The sequence below is a fragment of the Coregonus clupeaformis genome, unplaced genomic scaffold (assembly GCF_020615455.1).
Source record: "Coregonus clupeaformis isolate EN_2021a unplaced genomic scaffold, ASM2061545v1 scaf0724, whole genome shotgun sequence".
Classification (NCBI taxonomy): domain Eukaryota; kingdom Metazoa; phylum Chordata; class Actinopteri; order Salmoniformes; family Salmonidae; genus Coregonus; species Coregonus clupeaformis.
This window is the reverse complement of record NW_025534179.1, coordinates 57,523-77,517: the sequence shown is the minus strand read 5'-3', so window position 1 is coordinate 77,517 and position 19,995 is coordinate 57,523. Positions and strand designations below refer to the sequence as shown.

Genomic DNA, 19,995 nt, shown 5'->3' with positions numbered 1-19,995 from the left:
GACAGCTGACACTCGTTGCCTCTGATTGGGAGTCACTCTGGCCAACATAGAAATAAACACAACAGAAAGAACACACCCTGGCTCAACATATAGAGTCCCAGAGCCAGGGTGTGACAGAGAGTCAGAGAGAGAGAGAGAGAGAGGGAGAGAGAGAGAGTCAGAGAGAGAGAGAGAGTCAGAGAGACAGAGAGAGAGAGGAGGCAGACAGACAGACACGAGACACGAGCATGATAATGTTTTTTACAAAATGTACAGAAATCCAGAACGCAGTTCTACTAGCCTTCTCAGTTTGTACACTGCCTATGGAGAGCAGAAATTGACAAGGATCATTAAGTTCTAGGGATGTTAACGGTCAACCGTTAATCAGTTAGCTGCTGAAAATACATTTGACCGGTCATGCTTTTCGTCTATAGGTTAATTATCATCATTTAGTGGAATTTAATTGCCGTGTGTGTATTTTCGTTAGTCGTCATTTATCTAATTTATCACACGTGCACAGCATACAGAGCCTAGTTTGAGGAGTGGAATAGCCTACTACCTGTCAGACAGCACCAGAAAAGCTCCTCAAAAAGCTGGCACTGGAGTGAAATGTGCTTTTGTTAATCCAGTCATTGCGCAACAAATAATTATTCTAAATGCAGTCGTGTGTTAAAAACTGTTTTGATGACCACGATTAAAAAGAGCTACTATTTTTATTTCTCAATATCAACTAGATGTTAAAGCGCGCCGCCCATTTGCCATTCGAGTGCATAGGCTATATTCAACGGTAAGCAGGCTATCAACGCGTCACCAACCACTTTGCAATGTGAGTTTGAGGCAGTATCATTGTTTGAAACCTGAACGTTTTACTTTACTTCAAATAATGAGGCATGTCTTACCTTGATTCAAAGTAGCCTAGCCAAAATACATCCATAGAAACATGGAGGCAATTATTTTATGAAGACTTCCTCATGCCATTAACCAGCATTTCTCTCCTGTTCTATTGGTTTTCATATCAACTTTCTTTCGTTGTCCAGAAGCCAAAGGCCCAATCCTAGTCATATTAGCAATCTATCCTAGTTGCTATTAGAATCCCCCTCTTTCTAAGTTTCTAACATAGATTTTCATCTCTGTCGCATATGTAACCGCTTGCATTAGGTGTGCTGTTTAGAATGGTGTTTTCCTGCAAATTGCATTTTGGCAAATTACATTATTACACTACCAGTCAAAAGTTTGGACACACCTACTCATTCAAGGGTTTTTCTTTATTTTTTACTATTTTTTACATTGTAGACATCAAAACTATGAAATAACACATATGGAATCATGTAGTAACCCAAAAAGTGTTTAACAAATCAAAATATATTTTATATTTGAGATTCTTCAAATAGCCGCCCTTTGCCTTGATGACAGCTTTGCACACCCATGTGTACAGCTTGTAACAGTGCATTGTGGTGTTGTGTACAAAAGCGCACTCCTGAAAATCTTTACGCCATTGAGACCTTTGATTTGTTATAGCGTCTTCATCCTGCATATTGCTGGAAGGTGTTGTGTGAGAACATGCTTCCCCTGAAGATGTGCGTGTAATTACAGCTTCTAACAGTGCAGATCAGCGTTGCATCAACATCAAAAAACGCGCCTCACGAAAATCCTCACACTATTGGGTCTATGATTTGTGCATCCCAGCATCTCCACACAGCATGAACAGTAACAATGTTTCAAAAAACGCGGCTCATGAAAATCCTCACGCCATAGATTGCCTATGATTTGTCTCAGTATATTAAGGGATGATGCTGAACACTCACAGCATGGTCTCACACAGGAGTCGTCAGTTTAAAAACGCTGGTTCTGCACAGTAGCTATGAGAACATTCGTCTGCCTTCACAAGGGAAAAAGAAGAGAAGGAGATGAAAGGGAAAAGCTTGGCAGCCGGCAGGGGGATCGCTGTCATCCGTCGGCACGCTCATCTGTTCCAGGCCTTTTAAAGATGTCAGCAGGGGACGGGAGAGAGCGTTGGGTTTAGTCAGGACGATTATGGTATACACACTTATGTGATATGCATGCACACACACACACACACACACATACACACACACACACACACACACACACACACACAGACACTCATATGCATACACATAAATGCATGCATGCACACACACACTCTCTTGCTCTCTCTCTCTGTATCTCTCTCTCTCTCTCCCTGTCTCTCTCTCTCTCTCTCGCTTTCTCTCTGTGAATGTGTTATGTTTAGCATTATTATGTTCATGCTGTGAAACGCTAGCTCAGCATGAGCTCTACATCTGCAAAACACAGTCACTTAGCGCTACCCGCTAACGTTAGGAGGGCTAATTAGCATTAATGGTAGCCCAGTGGTGCTACCACAGTAACCAGTGCTACGCTACGCTAGGCTAGTCTACGCTAACTAGCTAATTGTGTTCGCTAAGTCCAGCCTCTTCTAACCCACTCAGCCTCTCTCTCAAGGGGTTTCTGAAGAGAAGGACGTCTTGTATCAATGTAATGGGAGTGAGGAGATGAACACGCTCACCTCCCCCCCAACCCATCCGACACACACACTCTTGAGATGAACCAGAGTGTCTTCTGGCCCGGACCTTTAAAGAGCAGACTGCATCATGGAAATTGCTCTGTCGTCTTTACTCTTTACTCCAGTAGTGGTGGTAGTAGTGTCGTCTGTCTACTGTTTACAATCCTCCTCACTGACACAAACAGTCACTCCTCAGCCAGGCTTACTGTCAGAGTCCTTACCCTTTACCAACTGAGAGCTTCCCGTAGACAAACACACACAAACTTAGTCTTTCACTGTCACTATTCAACAGCACACACACACCCTAATTGTCAGTGGTTTATGAAATGTCTCTCATACGCTCGTATGCGTAGAAGACAGTAGACAGGCTTGGCAGTGTCACTGTCACTTATCTGTGTGTGAGTGTGTGGAGTCCCCACAAGGATAGTAAAACAAGGAAAATTCTCCCTTATGGGGACAAAGGCTATTTTAAGCTTAGGGGTTAGATTTAGGGTTAGGGTTACAATTAGGGTTAGGGTAAGGTGTTAGTGGTTAGTGGTTAGGTTTAGGGTTAGGGTTAGGGTTATGGTTAGGGTAAGGGAAGGGTTAGGGTTAGGTTTAGGGTTAGGGATTAGGGAAAATAGGATTTTGAATGGAATTTAATTCTAGGTCCCCATGAGGATAGAATAACATAAAGTGTGTGTGTGTGTGTGTGTACATGTGTGTAGATGTGTATGAGTGTGTGTACATGTGTGCATCCATGTGTTTCTGACAGACTCGGTACCACTTTCTTACTTGTTGTTCAACTGAGCTAACTTTACCATTTTGACAACAAGCAATTTAACTAAATTGTCAAGGCAACAGCCTCAAGCATCTCCCCCATGTTGAATAAGGCTGTGTGATCTCCATAGAATGCTATAGGATGACACATCTTAAACCGATGACGCCCCACCACCATGTATGTCAATTGGAGTGTGCTGAGTACATTTAGAATCCCTGTCTTCTCTGGAATAGACCAACACAGTAGGGGGGGCTATTTGAGGAATGCTAGGAGACATACAGTACATTAATGGGCGTCTGACTGTGTAAAGGCATGTGAGGCATAGGACCTCAACGGGTGGATCAGAGGTCATGAGGTCATGACCTTTAGGTTACAAGGACCATAAAAAGAAATACCCAGACTAAGTAAGTCATCCAAGGAGACTGAAGAGTCACTAGATAATGGATGTATTCTTAGTGCTCACCTTTGAATATGCACAGTATTATAGTGCAAATTAATTAAGTGGCAATGATGATGATGATGACTTTCAGAATGAAGCCAATGGTGATTGACATTATAGTCATGATGATTAAGCAATCAAATTCTATTAAGTGCTTTTCGACACAAATTGCTTAACCGCAACCCAGGCCTAAACCCCCATAGAGCAACCAGAGACTTGATTCCCTCAATGATGGCGATGATGATCAGGTCAATGATCATAAAATGTATAATATAATATATTTTATTTAATTTATATATTTAATATATATTTATTTAATATTTGTGTATATTAATATTTTGCGACTACAATGAAGATGACATTACCATATTTCCACCATTGCTAATTTCTCCTAATAGAGTAGAGTAACTTCCTGCTGGAAAGAAAACAGTAACACCTGGTCTGTGTTCAGTGTTATGAAGTAGTTGCTAAGATAATAAGCTTTCTGTTTAGATACGCTCCCAGGCACATAAACAGTGGCATTAGTTCATAAAGACTTGGCAAGATGACACACAGACACACAGATGTGCACGGATGCACATACACACACACACTGCCTCTGTCTCTCTTACACTTTTATGAGAGATCATACACACACACACACACACACACACACACACACACACACACACACACACAGGAGAAGTGTCCAGACAGTCCAGACAGACATAGGTTTTATTAGGTTTTGAGTTACACTTTCGACTCCTAGTCTGCTCATAAAGGTGTTAAGGATACTACTGACCTGACAGTAATATGACTTGAGCTTCCTCTTTTGGCTGCCTCAAGTTTAAATGAAAGAGAACGTAAGAAGTTAGCCGATGTGTTTATAATACCTCTGTTACACTGGCAAGGCTATCTGAGACGACTGTCTTGTGACCAAATAGATATGAACCCTAACCTGAATGACGTTTGAACTTTGACCCTAGATGACACTGTCCAATGACAATCCACCTTAGACAGACATCCAATGACAGTTGAGAATGTAGTCAGTCAGAATGAGATTTTAAGTTGTAGGCAACTGCCAGAGACATTATTGAGTAAACATTATGTTATCCTTGAATGGATGGCCACACATTGAAAACAAAACATATAGACCATATTATCAAGAAGGATTTTGGTGATCAGACATTTCAGGACCATGGACAGCATAGTAGGAGTTCTATTTAAGTTTCTGTCATTTTGCAGACATTCTTATCTAGAGCGACTTACAGGAGCAGTTAGGGGCCTTGCTCAAGGACACATTGACAGATTTTTCACCTAATCGGCTCAAGGAATTCGAACCAGCAACCTTTCGGTTACTGGCCCAATGCTGTTAACCACTAGGCTACCTGCCGCTCATTTATCCTGGGGAGCTGGCTGTACTGATAGCTTATGAATCCATGTCATGAACACACACACACACACACACACACACATACACACACACACTGAAACACACACACACACACACTGAAACACACATACACACATTAGGCAATAAATAGGCTTAATGTAATTAGCTTTCAGTCTGTCTCTAATGAACTGTAGCCTGTGGGAAAATGTGAGACATATTTCTCTGAATTCTTCCTCATTGACTCTAAATAGAGCGTGTGACGCTCAAGACAATACGTCCTCAACACAATATCATATATATTCTCACTCTGCCCTGTACTAAGAGGAGAGATCGAGATAAAGACTTGAAAGAAAGGACAAAGTGCCATCCAAGCTTGTGTGTCAACTCCTGCCTGCACAATTCGTACATATATTGTATAAATCCATATACTCATCTTACCCTTTTCTACCCTTTGCTAAGAGTTGAGATATGGAGAAAAAAAATATTTGAAAGAAAGAGAAAGTGCTATCCAAGGTTGACTCTGCCTGCCCAGTGCCCAATCCTTACAATTACATAGAATACAGTGATATTTCACACTTCCTCTACATTGGCTCTTTGAGTATGTGCAGTACTGTATACATTCAATTGCTATTCACCCTATCCTATGCTAGAAGAATAATTATAGAAAGGAAACAGTGCCATCCAAGGTTCTGACCTCTTGCCCCTACTGTGTACAGCATCTACTTTCTACTCACTCTATCCTGTGCTAAGAAAGGTGCCATCCATGTTTACTATACGACACAACCTCTGCCTAACCAATTCTTACCATCATATACAATACAAAACGTGCAGTATTTGCAGTGTACATATGAATGCTACTCATCCTACGTTTTTCTAAGAGAAAATACATTTGGTGCCATCCAAGGTTACTACTCCAACTTTGCCCCTTGTCGTGATCCGTACGAACAACACTACCAGACCTTCGTGTTACCACAGATATCCACTGAGAGCCCGACAACACGACTGATTGGGAGACAAACAAATGTAGACATCTGCTTTTTGCTGCAAATCTAATTTGGAATGAGGATGATTGGGTGTAGTGTAGCCACTATGACAGGCCCCTGTGTTTGGACATTAGTCACTTCCTTGGCACTCTGTTTCAAAACAAATCAATTCAATTACACAAAATAGACAAGCATTTACTGCCTGCTACTGCCCTGTGATGATGGGCTTCTGTGTGTGTGTGTGTGTGTGTGTGTGTGTGAGAGAGTGTGTGTGTCCTTATCCTTATTTACTCTGGGGCTCTCTTTAAAAGGTTATGGGCAGTTCTGTGTTCTGTTGAAGCTGTGAGGGCTGTGATACACTCCAGATACTGGCTTTGGGTCCCAAACGGCACCCTATTCCCTATCTAGTGCACTACTTTTGACCAGGGCCCATACTATTTAGGGAATAAGGTATTATTTGGGACAGCCACCTGCTACAACAGTATGTGACGCGGGGGAACTAAGGCCTGCATTCAAAGATAAACAACCTTCCCCGCTGCATGGTTTTCATAACTAATTCATTGTTTTTCATTCAATATTTCATAAATGGTTATATTCATTTTGAAAAGAGAGACATAGTATTTATTATAGTTAGATAAGGAGGCACTCTGAAAAGCTTGTTTAGGAGCCACTCAGAAATCCTCCTTTAGAGATCTTGACAAGAGAGAGAGTGGAGGAAGACATATGAGGCCAGCTGTCCTTTCAGTTGACAGCTACATGATACTTGTCACGCATTCACCAGTCCAGACATATCCACAATTTATTAACTTCTCAAAGTACTCAAAACTTTTAAATACTCCAACTTCCCGAACTTCAAACTGATTCGTTAGGATGTATTTTTTAATGTAAAAAGGCTAAAATGTTAAATACTCAAACTTTAAAAGGAATACTTTTTATATAACCTATTGGGTTACATACAAAGCCTTCTGTTTCCTGACTCCTCACAGAAGGAGGAGAGCGTATTGGACGACAGATGTCGACGGCCAAATCGAAATAATCACGTAACCGTCCATCCCTCCTTGGGCTATGGAAAACTGCAACCTCTGTTCGGGCTCCCTCTGGGAGTCAAAGATCAGATCGGGGCCGGGGTCACATCAGTACAGTCCTATAGGGGTCAGCTAGAGGTCGGCTGGGGATCGCGACCCACACAGCACGCCCACCCTTTTCACACAGATGCTGCTCAGAAGCTCAGAGTCTGGAAGTCACCCCTCTGACCCTCTTGGCCCCGCGTTTCAACTTTTTAAAGGTCCTTCTTCTTCTTTCATCTTAGCGATGATTTAGGGCCTAGCCTACAGGCACCAGGGGATAGCTTAATAGTCTCTAGCCTCTCATCATCCATACTCCATAGTCTACAGCTGTGGAGAAGGGAAGGGAAGGGTGGTTGCTGTACAGGTTATGGTAGAGGAAGTTGTAGTGACATTTTGTGCGCCATAGTGACATCTTCGAAGACCTTATTGGGGTTCTTTATGATTGTTTACATTTCTGAATGTCACTCTCAAATATTGACTGTGTAGAAGGAAGAGAAGGGTGGTTGGCGGACATTAGAGGAAGTTGTAGTGATATCTTGTTGCATATGACATATCGGCTGACCTTATTTGGATGGTTTCTATGTTTAATTCCATTACGTTGATGACTTTTTGCAAATCCAATCAGTTTTCCACGTTGATTCAACATCATCACATTGAATTTTTGGGTTGAAATGACGTGGAAACAACGTTGATTCAACCAGTTTTTTCAGATACTGAAACGCAACACCTCTACTAGTTTCAATAGTCCTGCTTTGCCCAAACTCAGGCGGAGTTGGAAAATCAAGATGCTATAGTTTCAATGATAATCCTAGAAAGACAAGGAGAATAAGTTATTTGGCATCCAAAGCCCTATCTTAGCCTTTCCTTCATAAACTCCATAGGCACATCCAAGCTTAAGACGGAGCTTAAGCCTGATCAAACACAGATGTCCTCTCACCGTTTAACACAAACTACATCTATAACTCTAAACCCGATGCTCGTAATTCAGCCATTGATGCTACTTGGAAAGCAATTGGCACACCTCATATTTCAGATTTATCTGATGGAAAAATAAAATATGATATCATTATGAAGGTGGAAGATTATCAAAGACTATGGTTCTTTGCAGAAAGAGGTAGGGAAAGGAGTATGGGAATGGGTCGGATATTGCTTCTTGTCCAGTCCAGCGACGGTGCATGTTTCAAGCTAATCACGTTAGCATTAATAATATGATAAGGCATATCCTGACCGAACTGCCAGGGTCTTCTTCTGTTTCATATGGCTCTGGATAAATGTATTTATGATTTCTCTCTGTTTTGTCCTGTAGGTTCGTCCTGGTCTTTGGTTGCTTGGTCCTGTCTGTGTTCTCCACCATTCCAGCTCACCAGGACTTCTCTTCCGACTGTCTGCTGATCCTGGTGAGAAACTGGTTGAAACTTGCCATATGTTCTGACAGACACAGAAGCTGTGCATCAGCATGCCTGTCTACAATGAGTACAGCGATAGGTGACACTGTGGACACCAGGCAAATACAAAGCAGTAAAATGTATTGAGCTTTCAATCAAACTCCTCTTTGCACAACTAGATTTATATTAGTAATTAGGTAAGAGGATATTAATACATTCTGGTATGAGTAAGTCAATCTGATCAATTGGAATCACTTCTCTGTATTCCCATCATCTAGCAATTTGATAGTGAATAAAGCAGATTCAAATGGACTTAACTAAGTTAAGAACCCTACTGATGCAGAGCTCTCTCTTGCTACTTATGTGGTCCTTATAGGAAAAATCGATACAGGCCAAGGTTCACGCGATGTCTATTAAAAAACTCCAGTCCATATTGAGTTTAGTAATTTGATCCGGGGCCCACATTGATTTCTTCTTCTACACTCTTAGAAAAACGGGTTCCAAAAGGGTTCTTCGGATGTCCCCAGAGAATAAACCTTTTTGGTTCCAGGTAGAACCCTTTTGGGTTCCATGTAGAACTGTCTGTAGAAAGGGTTCTACATGGAACCCAAAAGGGTTCTACCTGCAACCAAAAAGGGTTCTTCAAAGGGTTATCCTATGGGGGCAGCCAAAGAACCCTTTAAAGTTCTAGATAGCACTCATTTTTTCCTAAGAGTGTACTGTTATTGAAATGCTGCAAGCAGGTCCCTATCCACTAACCGTACCCTGCGATGAGTCAGCACCATACTGATACAGCAGACTTGAGGGCAGCGAGAGAGAGTGAGGGAACATGGTCGAGTTAAACATGCGCCCCTAAGGGTCATCAATTGGTCATCATCATTGTCTCTGTATTGCCCCGTTGTTGATGTTGACAGTCATTTAAATTGTTGCTGAAATAAATGATATTTGAAGCATTATTGTTCAGCAACTGGGAAATAGATGAGTGAGAGATGAGTGTTAATTATATTGAGCTCAAATGTGAGTGGTGAACTGGAAGAAATGACCTCATGATGAACTCCTTTTACGGTAGTCAATTAGCATTGGTGGTAGGCGACCTTGGTTTGTTTATTGACTAATGGTCCCGCTGATGGTCCTATGGTCCCAGAGAGAGAGAGAGAGAGAGAGAGAGTGTGTGCGTGCGTGTGTTTGTGGGTGTGTGTGTGCATGTGATTATGTCATCAGGGGTTCATGTGTGAGGGTGACATGTGAATGTTAAGTTAATTGTGTTCATTAACAAAGAGCAACAACTCCCATTCAGATAATCACAGATCGCATTCTAGGCCATGGGGTTGGATTCACAGCCACCCAGACCTCACAAACACTGACAAACAAACCCGAAGACATCCTAGTATATTTGAAGATATAGAGGGTTTGTCATTGCTTTGGGGCAAGTACAGATAAGGCAACATCCAGTTGGTAGTATAGTGTAAAAAATAAAAAAATAAATGTACCCATATTGTTTCCTCTGAGGCTCAATTCAATACGACTATGAATCCCTGAGGGAAATTAGGATTAGGAAGGTTAGTGTGATATGTAGCTTTTTGTAGTCTGGGTGGGCCAGTGACAGTCAATGCTTCGGTCCATCCGTCTGTGCTAGGCAAGGATCTCCATGTCAGATAGGAAGAGGGATATCCGCAGATTATCCGAGGAGAAGATTAATCCCTTTATCATAACTGGATTCATACTGGATGTCTCCACTCAATAACATAGCCTCTCCAAATTAAATCAGTGTCAACACGATTAGGCCACCTATTGACGATAAAGACACTGGCAGAAATTAATTTGCTCCCAGTCGCTACTCCGAAAACTAGAGATTTGAAACAGCATTCATGCTCATAAAAAATCTCATTGCATCCATATGCCTCTTTTAGACCAGACTTGCTAGGAAATAGTCACTATGGACATTATCTTGGATTAGCATCAGTTGAATTTGAATCTTGATAGACTGGGAGCATATGCTAGCTAGCTAATGTTGTGCTAATTGTGCTAATTTCATTGAATGTAATGATCTAATTTGCTATGTGACTCAGTGTTGACATTTATCTGTTAGGTTATCTCCCTGAAACTGACTTAAAAGGTATGCCATTATATACAGCTTACAGGAAGTAGACAAATTAACCAATTTAAGTCATCGTTCATTCAACATCATGAATCTGTTTCAATGTCAAGAAAAAGCATGCCACTTTAATATGTTATGATATGTTGGAAATTGGGTGATTAATAATTTCTAGTACGTTCAATACAATGATGGAACTGATATAAACAGTTAGACCTATCTACAAGTGTGACATCTATTTGTATATTTATAGCAATTGCTTAGTCATTGTGTATCACTTTCCCCTGACTTCCTTTTTTGTCACTTCCTGTAGGAGTTTGTGATGATCGTGGTGTTTGGGCTGGAGTACATCCTCAGGATCTGGTCGGCCGGCTGCTGCTGTCGCTACAGAGGATGGCAGGGTCGCCTCCGTTTCGCCCGGAAGCCGTTCTGTGTCATAGGTGAGCTATAGGCTAGATTAGTTATAAACCCTTTATAAACCCTTTATAAATGTTTCTTCGAGGGATAAGAAAAGGTTTACAAACCTTCAGATGATGGTTCAATAATGAAAAGTGGTTTAAAGTGGTTTATTGTGAGCTCTGTGATAAATCCTTTTTTAGTTTTACAGGTAATCATTTACTTTTTCCTCTTTTATGACAATTTATGACAGTTACTTTATTTCCTAGTTGAAAGCGAAAAAGTCAGTTTCCTGACTGCAAATCAATATGGCTATTAGCTAATTGCTGGAGTTTTACCATAGGAATGTGACATCCGAGTTCAAAGAGACCCATGGGTAAAAGGATATGCAGTGAAATTGACCATAGGAACACACACATACACACACACACACACACACACACAATAGACCATAGTCCTCTGGCTTGATGTTTTAGCTGTGGTATTTGAGGCTCTTGTGACTCCTAACAGGAGATGTAGGGTCGACTGACTATGTAAATAGGCCTCTCCATTAACCTGTCATCAATTCTTTCCAGTGTTTAGACATATTTATCTGCCCTTCTCAGATGGCCGCCGTACTTCAGGGAGGGAGAGGCTTACCAGTCACGCTAAGTCATCAGAGCTAGCATCATCATGCTCTCTGAACTGGCTAATGTCATGAGAGAGAGAGAGAGAGAGAGAGAGAGAGAGAGAGAGAGAGAGAGAGAGAGAACAGGCCGAACTGACACATATTCTGATAGACAGTTAGGTTTCTGGGGTTAGGGGCTAGTATATCTGAGATTAGGGCTCGACTAGATACTCTGAATATTAGCTTATACTCTGAATGTTCTAACTAGATACTCTGAATAGAGACGGTTAAGGTTGAACTAGATACTCTGAATAGAGACGGTTAAGGCTGAACTAGATACTCTGAATAGAGACGGTTAAGGCTGAACTAGATACTCTGAATAGAGACGGTTAAGGCTGAACTAGGTACTCTGAATAGAACGGTTGGCTGAACTAGGTACTCTGAATAGAGACGGTTAAGGCTGAACTAGATACTCTGAATAGAGACGGTTAAGGCTGAACTAGGTACTCTGAATAGAGACGGTTAAGGCTGAACTAGGTACTCTGAATAGAGACGGTTAAGGCTGAACTAGGTACTCTGAATAGAGACGGTTAAGGCTGAACTAGGTACTCTGAATAGAGACGGTTAAGGCTGTGTGTAATAAGCTGTTGGGTGTGTCCTCCTCTGGCCTCTACTCTTCTTCTTTCTCTTAATTATTTGTCAGTCTTAATCCTTCCTCCATGTCCTAAGCTGCTTACCCCTTTCCCCTCGTAGCCAAAACAATCATCCCTCTTCCAAAACAATCGTACCTCTCCAATCATCCCTCTTCCAAAACATATAGGGTTACTGACTAGACACAATCCCCCTCCAGCTTCCACTACTAATAGCCACTACTAATCAGTGGTGTAAAGTACTTAAGTAAAAATACTTAAAAGTACTACTTAAGTCGTTTTTTGGAGGATCTGTACTTTACTTTACTATTTATATTTTGGACAACTTTTACTTTTACTTCACTACATTCCTAAAGAAAATATTGTACTTTTTAATCCATACATTTTCCCTGACAACCAAAAGTACTTGTTACATTTTTAATGCTTAACAGGACAGGAAAATGGTCAAATTCAAGCACTTATCAAGAGAACACGTGGTCTTCCCTACTGTCTCTGATCTGCTGGACTCACTAAACACAAATGCATCTTTTGTAAATAATGTCTGAGTGTTGGAGTGTGCCCCTAGCTATCCATAAAAAAAAAATTAACAAGAAAATGGTGCCGTCTGCTTTGTTTAATTTTAAATGATTTATACTTTTACTTTTGATACTTAAGTATATTTTAGCAATTACATTTACTTTTGATACTTAAGTATATTTAAAACCAAATACTTTTAGACTTTTACTCAAGTAGTATTTTAATGGCTGACTTTCACTTTTACTTGAGTAACTTTCTAGTAAGGTATCTATACTTTTACTCAAGTATGACGATTGGGTACTTTTTCCACCACTGCTACTAATAAACCTATTTATACAAGTTAGACACTAGGAAGTATGGCCATCATTAATAACTTAAGCAGTGCTGTTACTTTATCATAATTTATTGTCTGTTTCTCTCTGTAAAATTCCTCCCTTGACCTGCTTATGTCAGCCCTATTGTGTTGAATGATTGCTGGCCTATTACTGTCTGTATGAGGGCATTTGACATTGCCAATAACTCAATCTATAATATGTCAATTAATGACATAAGGCAAGGCTGGAGACAGATTATAATGAAAATCACCATGACAATTACTCTGAGCTGCTTGAGGAAGGTTTATCATCACTATTTTACTCTCTCTCTTTCCTTCTGTTTTTCAATCTCTCTCCCTCTCTCTTTTTCTCTCCCTCTCTCTTTTTGTATTTTTTCACCTCCCTCCCGCCCTCCCTCCCTTCCCCCCTCTCTCTCTCTTTCTATCGCTCTCCCTCCTCTCTCTCTCTCTCTATCTCTCTCGTCTCCCTCCCCCACCTCTACACCCTGATGTATGTGTCAACATTGTGTGTGTCTGAGTGCGTTGTAGTGTGCTTTGACTACACTAGATGGGTCTATAAATTCTCTCCCATCTACAGTCAGTGGTAAGAGTATCCATAACTGTCAGCCCTATACACCCCAGTCATTACTGTCTGGGCCGATCCATTAGTCTCTGGAGAGCGGCGGTGTATCACTCAGTCACTCTCAACAACCCATCAATTATACGCGATGAGCCAATTCTGCCTTTAAGTGGTCCGAGCAGGTGATTTGTCCTGTGAAGTCATTTAAAGGAGATCTTTCAATGCAGATGTGGTCCCCAGAGACCAGAGGAATGGAAACAAACAGAACAGCTGACAAGCTGGATGAATAGCTCTCATTGGTAGGTTCAGTCAGTGGAGGGTTCCCAGCAGCCAAGGGGGATGGCATACAGGAAGAATGTTTGTTGACGTACTTCCTGGACAATTGAGAATCTGTGGTATGACTTAAAAATTGCTGTACACCAGCGGAACCCATCCAACTTGAAGGAGCTGGAGCAGTTTTTCCTTGAAGAATGGGCAAAAATCCCAGTGGCTAGATGTGCCAAGCCTATAGAGACATACCCCAAGAGACTTGCAGCTGTAATTGCTGCAAAAGGTGGTGGTGGGGTGAATAGTTATGCACGCTCAAGTTGTCTGTTTTTTTTGTCTTATTTCTTGTTTGTTTCACAATAAAAAATATTTTACATCTTCAAAGTGGTAGGCATGTTGTTTAAATCAAAATGATACAAACCCCCAAAAAATCAATTTTAATTCCAGGTTGTAAGGCAACAAAATCGGAAAAATGCCAAGGGAGGTGAATACTTTCGCAAGCCACTGTATGTGATATTTAATTTGTCAGTGAAAGGACTGGAGTTAGATTTGGTGTTTTGACCTCTTGGTGCCCTTACCACCCCCACATTTATGAATGAGAGAGTAACATCATCCCCTCTCTGACCCATAGACCTGTGGGGAGCTGTAGTGATGCTATCAGGCAAGGACTCATATGCGACCCAGCCCACAGCCCAGACAGACAGACAGACAGACAGACAGACAGACAGACAGACAAGGCACACACACACACACACACACACACACACACACACACACACACACACACACACACACACACACACACACACACACAGACAGACAGAGGAGAGAACGTGTTGGCTGTATGCTGGCCAGGCAGTCCAGAGGCAGTTGGGCTGCTAACTGTTAACGTCATACCAAGAGCTGTCAACTCTCCAAGTCCCACATATGTGACTTTCACTGTCTGTCTGGAAGGACGAGGAGGAATGTGAACACACTGGCAACCACCAAGGACACACACAAACACACAAAGGAACACACATACACACATCTGCCGCGATAGAATCGATAACTACAAATACATCTTTTCAGAAATAGTAAATACTTTTAAACCTCATAGAGTCAGTTTCCCAGACCCAGATTAATCCTAGTCCTGGACTAGAAAGCCCTTTTAACGGGGAATCTATTAAACATGCTTCTTAGTCCAGTAGGTTTAATCTGGGTCTGGGAAACCGGCCCATAGTCTCACATCAACATAGTAACCGTAGTCTCACCCCAGAGTGGTATCACTGGTGCAGCTGATTGGAGTCTGTGTTTTGGGCATGATTGGTGAGAGAGACTAGTGGGGCCAAGGCTCCGAGGGTGAACCAGGACACACAGTACTGCTGTTAAAACTAGACCAGGCAGATGGAGACACCAGATGTGAGAGTTCTGTCAGCACTCAGCAGCCACACACACACTCAGGCATACACACACACACACACACACACACACACACACACACACACACACACACACACACACACACCACATTCACACAAACTCACACTCTCACACACACACTCAGAAAGTACACACTCAGACACACACACACAGGCACGTGCACACTTAAAGACATATACACATACACAAGCATGCGTGCACAGACACACCAACGTATACACATACAGACTCTCTCAGAATCTCTCTCTCCCTCAAATACACACATACACATACACACACAGACATCTCTCACTCACCTGCTTGTTAAAGAGGTCTTTTTTCCCACACCTTCAGCAGAGGCCAGTGCTTGGCCAGCAGCTTTATGTCCCAGCATGCAGTTTTTTGGGCCGTCTGAGTATGGTCTGTGTGTGTGGTTGGTTCATGTATTTTTCATGGTTCCACCGTCTCCCTCCTGCCATGGGTTAACTGGTTCATGATTTATAAGCCCTAGAGCGATCGGCCAAACCTTGGTCAGCGATTGTTTTTCAAGTCCGAGCGCTGAGTTCGCCGGAAGGACAGACAACCCCACAGCCTGATGGGACGACAAATTCTCACAAAAAGAAAAATGCACTAATGGAGGAAACCAAGAAGGACAAAATAATATTTCTTCAGTTTCTGGTTTCACGTGATGGTGGAGCGTCTTTGAAATGGTAGATGGATTTGAAGTGAGGCGGTGGTGAAAAAGAAGGGTGGTAAAAGAAAGTACGAAAATATTATTTGTCTGTATTGGAGGAGAAGCCTGATGCCTCGGCTACGTCCCAAATGGTACCCTATTACCTACAAAGCTGTCACGATCGTCTATAAAGGGAGCAGACCAATACGCAGCGCGTTGAGTGAACATGATGACTTTAATTGATAAAGCACGTAAATACAAAACAAAAGACGAGTAGTGAAGTCCAACAGTGACTATGACTGAAACGGAACAAAAACCCACAACACCCAAGAGAAAACACACAGTATAAATATGGCTCCCAATCAGAGACAACGAGCCGACAGCTGACACTCGTTACCTCCGATTGGGAGTCATATGACTAATCAGGAACAATCACCAAACATAGAAATGAACAACTAGAATACCCAACATAGAAATACACCCAAACAATGAAAATGAACAACCTGGCTCAATAATCAAAGTCCATGGAGCCAGAGTGTCACAGTACCCCCTAAAGGTGCGAACTCCGGGCGCACCAGCATACAGTCTAGGGGAGGGTCTGGGTGGGCGTCTGTCCATGGTGGCGGCTCTGGCCCAGGTCGTGGTCCCCACCCCACCTTAGTCACTATCCGCTTCCGTAGCCCCCTCCACATGACCACCCCCCAACTAAACCCCACTGGATTAAGGGGCGGCACCGGACTAAGGGGCAGCACCGGACTAAGGGGCAGCACCGGACTAAGGGACAGTACCTGACTAAGGGGCAGCACCGGCCTGAGGGGCAGCACCCGGGACTGAATGGCGGATCCTGGCTGGCTGGCTCTGGCGGATCCTGGCTGGACGGCTCTGGCGGATCCTGGCTGGGACGGCTCTGGCCCGGATCCTGGCTGGCGGAAGGCTCTGGCTGATCCTGTCTGGCAGAAGGCTCTGGCTGATCCTGTCTGGCGGAAGGCTCTGGCTGATCCTGTCTGGCGGAAGGCTCTGGCTGATCCTGTCTGGCACGGAAGGCTCTGGCTGATCCTGTCTGGCGGAAGGCTCTGGCTGATCCTGTCTGGCGGAAGGCTCTGGCTGATCCTGTCTGGCGGAAGGCTCTGGCTGCTCCTGTCTGGCGGAGAGCTCTAGCGGCCCGGGTCTGGCGGACGGCTCTGAAGGCTCATGGCAGACGGGGCGGCTTTGCAGGCTCAGTACAGACGGGCAGTTCCTGCGGCGCTTGGCAGACGAACAGTTCAGACGGCGTTGGGCAGACGGGCAGTTCAGGCGCCCGTTGGGCAGACGGGCAGTTCAGACGGGCGTTGGGCAGACGGACAGTTCAGGCCCCGTTGGGCAGACGGCAGACTCTGGCCGTCTGAGGCGCATCGTAGGCCTGGTGCGTGGTGCCGGAACAGGAGGTACCGGGCTGAGGACACGCATCTCAGGGCTAGTGCGGGGGAGAAGCAACAGGGCATGCTGGACCCTGGGAACGCACATAAGGCCTAGTGCGTGGTGCCGGAACTGGTGGTCCCAGGCTGAGACACGCATCTCAGGGCTAGTGCGGGGAGAAGGAACAGGCCGGACCGGGCTGGCGACGCGCACCGTAGGTTTGGTGCGAGTGGCAGGAACAGGCCGGGTCGGGCTGGCGAACGCGCACCGTAGACTTGGTGCGGGTGGCAGGAACAGGCCGGACCGGGCTGGCGACGCGCACCGTAGGTTTGGTGCGAGTGGCAGGAACAGGCCGGGTCGGGCTGGCGACGCGCACCGTAGGTTTGGTGCGAGTGGCAGGAACAGGCCGGGCTGGGCTGGCGACGCACACCGTAGGTTCTGTGCGTGGAGCAGGAACAGGCCGGGCTGGGCTGGCGACGCACACCGTAGGTTCTGTGCGTGGAGCAGGAACAGGCCGGGCTGGGCTGGCGACGCACACCGTAGGCTTCTGTGCGTGGAGCAGGAACAGGCCGGGCTGGGCTGGCGACGCACACCGTAGGTTCTGTGCGTGGAGCAGGAACAGGCCGGGCTGGGCTGGCGACGCACACCGTAGGTTCTGTGCGTGGAGCAGGAACAGGCCGGGCTGGGCTGGCACGCACAACTTAGGTTCTGTGCGTGGAGCAGGAACAGGCCGGGCTGGGCTGGCGACGAACACCGTAGGTTCTGTGCGTGGAGCAGGAACAGGCCGGGCTGGGCTGGCGACGCACACCGTAGGTTCTGTGCGTGGAGCAGGAACAGGCCGGGCTGGACTGGCGACGACACCGTGGGCTTGATGCGTGGAGTAGGAACAGGCCGGTCCGTACTGGGAACACACACCACTGGCTTTAACTGGGGATCAGGAACGGGCCGGACCGGACTGGTAACACATCAGTCTCTCACGCCGTGCCGCAACAACTTCCCTTCCTCTACTCGCCAATGGCTCCGTAATCCGATAGCCTTCTCTCCACGTCTCCCTGTGGCAGCCTCCTGCTGCCCAGCCGCCCGCCATGTGCCCCCCAAAAAACTTTTTGGGGTTGCCTCTCGTCCCTCCGATGATGGCCCTGCTGACGCCGTTGCTCCTCTCCTGCCAGGTTCTCCCCCTTCATCGCCCTCCGGTACCGGGACGGCCTCCTCCTGCGTAATATGTCCCCAGCCGAGGAGGACATCCACCAGCGTTCTCTCCTGCGGGTGTTCCTGGATACGCTGCTTGGTCCTTTTATGGTGGGTTTTTCTGTCACGATCGTCTATAAAGGGAGCAGACCAATACGCAGCGCGTTGAGTGAACATGATGACTTTAATTGATAAAGCACGTAAATACAAAACAAAAGACGATAGTGAAGTCCAACAGTGACTATGACTGAAACGGAACAAAAACCCACAACACCCAAGAGAAAACACACAGTATAAATATGGCTCCCAATCAGAGACAACGAGCCGACAGCTGACACTCGTTACCTCCGATTGGGAGTCATATGACTAATCAAGAACAATCACCAAACATAGAAATGAACAACTAGAATACCCAACATAGAAATACACCCAAACAATGAAAATGAACAACCCTGGCTCAATAATCAAAGTCCATGGAGCCAGAGTGTCACAAAAGCCCAGAGGGCTCTGGTCAAAAGTAGTGCACTATGTAGGGAATATGGTCTCATTTGGGATGCAACCTCAGAGTTGTTTGTGTTCCTTGAGGGTTTGTTGTTTTTCTTCCTGTGGTTGTGGTCTGTCTGAACTTTCCCTGTCCTCCCTTTGTGTGTGTGTGTGTGTGTGTGTGTGTGTGTTTCAAGTTTTTATTGTCACGTGCACAAATACAGTGAAATGCCTGTACACGTGTACATGTGTAAGTGTGTGTGTGTGTGTGTGCTTGTTTGCCACTAACGTTCTGGGATTAAAAGATCAGTATCAATCCAATCAAATTCCCCATACACAACAGTTGAAGTATGCTCCTGTAAACTGTCCTCCCTTAGACCAATACATTTACAGAATGTTTACAGTACATGTTTCCAAACATACACACTTGATATCTCAATCTCTTTTCATGCGTCAGTGGTGCATTATGTACACTGGACATACAGCACAGTGGATAAATTGCATGCCTTGCTATGATGTCCGTACCAGTCTGTTTTGGGGATGGATTGTGGATCTCGATCGATGCAGAAGCATGTATAGCTTTGTACGTGATTGTGTTGTGGACGCCTTTAGCAGAATGCCAGCACACACACACACACAGAGGGAGAATGTATCATTCATTCACTCATGTGGATGATCTGTTGTTGCTGTTGTTGTGATAATCGGTCACAGTAAGGGGTGACGGTTCATCTGTACATACAACATAATTATTTGTTTACAACGGCAAATGTTATTCCACCTCTATAGAATTTGCCCCCTCAAGGGTTGAAGTGGCTTTACGGATATTTTCAGGGTCAATTTGACCGATGTTAATAGTCAGGATTTGGTCAACTTTGAATGACTCTTGCCTTTATCCTTCCAG

The 19,995-nt window shown here is 44.3% G+C and overlaps 1 protein-coding gene across 2 annotated transcripts in view; it reads left to right on the top strand.

The window, feature by feature from the left end:
- LOC121570755 (potassium voltage-gated channel subfamily KQT member 5-like) overlaps window positions 1–19,995 on the top strand; it is a 125,899-nt gene that overhangs the window by 75,395 nt on the left and 30,509 nt on the right. For both annotated transcript variants that reach the window (XM_045216498.1, XM_045216497.1), the window contains exons 2-3: window positions 8,452–8,542; window positions 10,939–11,065. In XM_045216498.1, coding sequence (XP_045072433.1) covers window positions 8,452–8,542; window positions 10,939–11,065 — 218 coding nt within the window. The remainder of the gene's footprint in view (window positions 1–8,451; window positions 8,543–10,938; window positions 11,066–19,995) is intronic.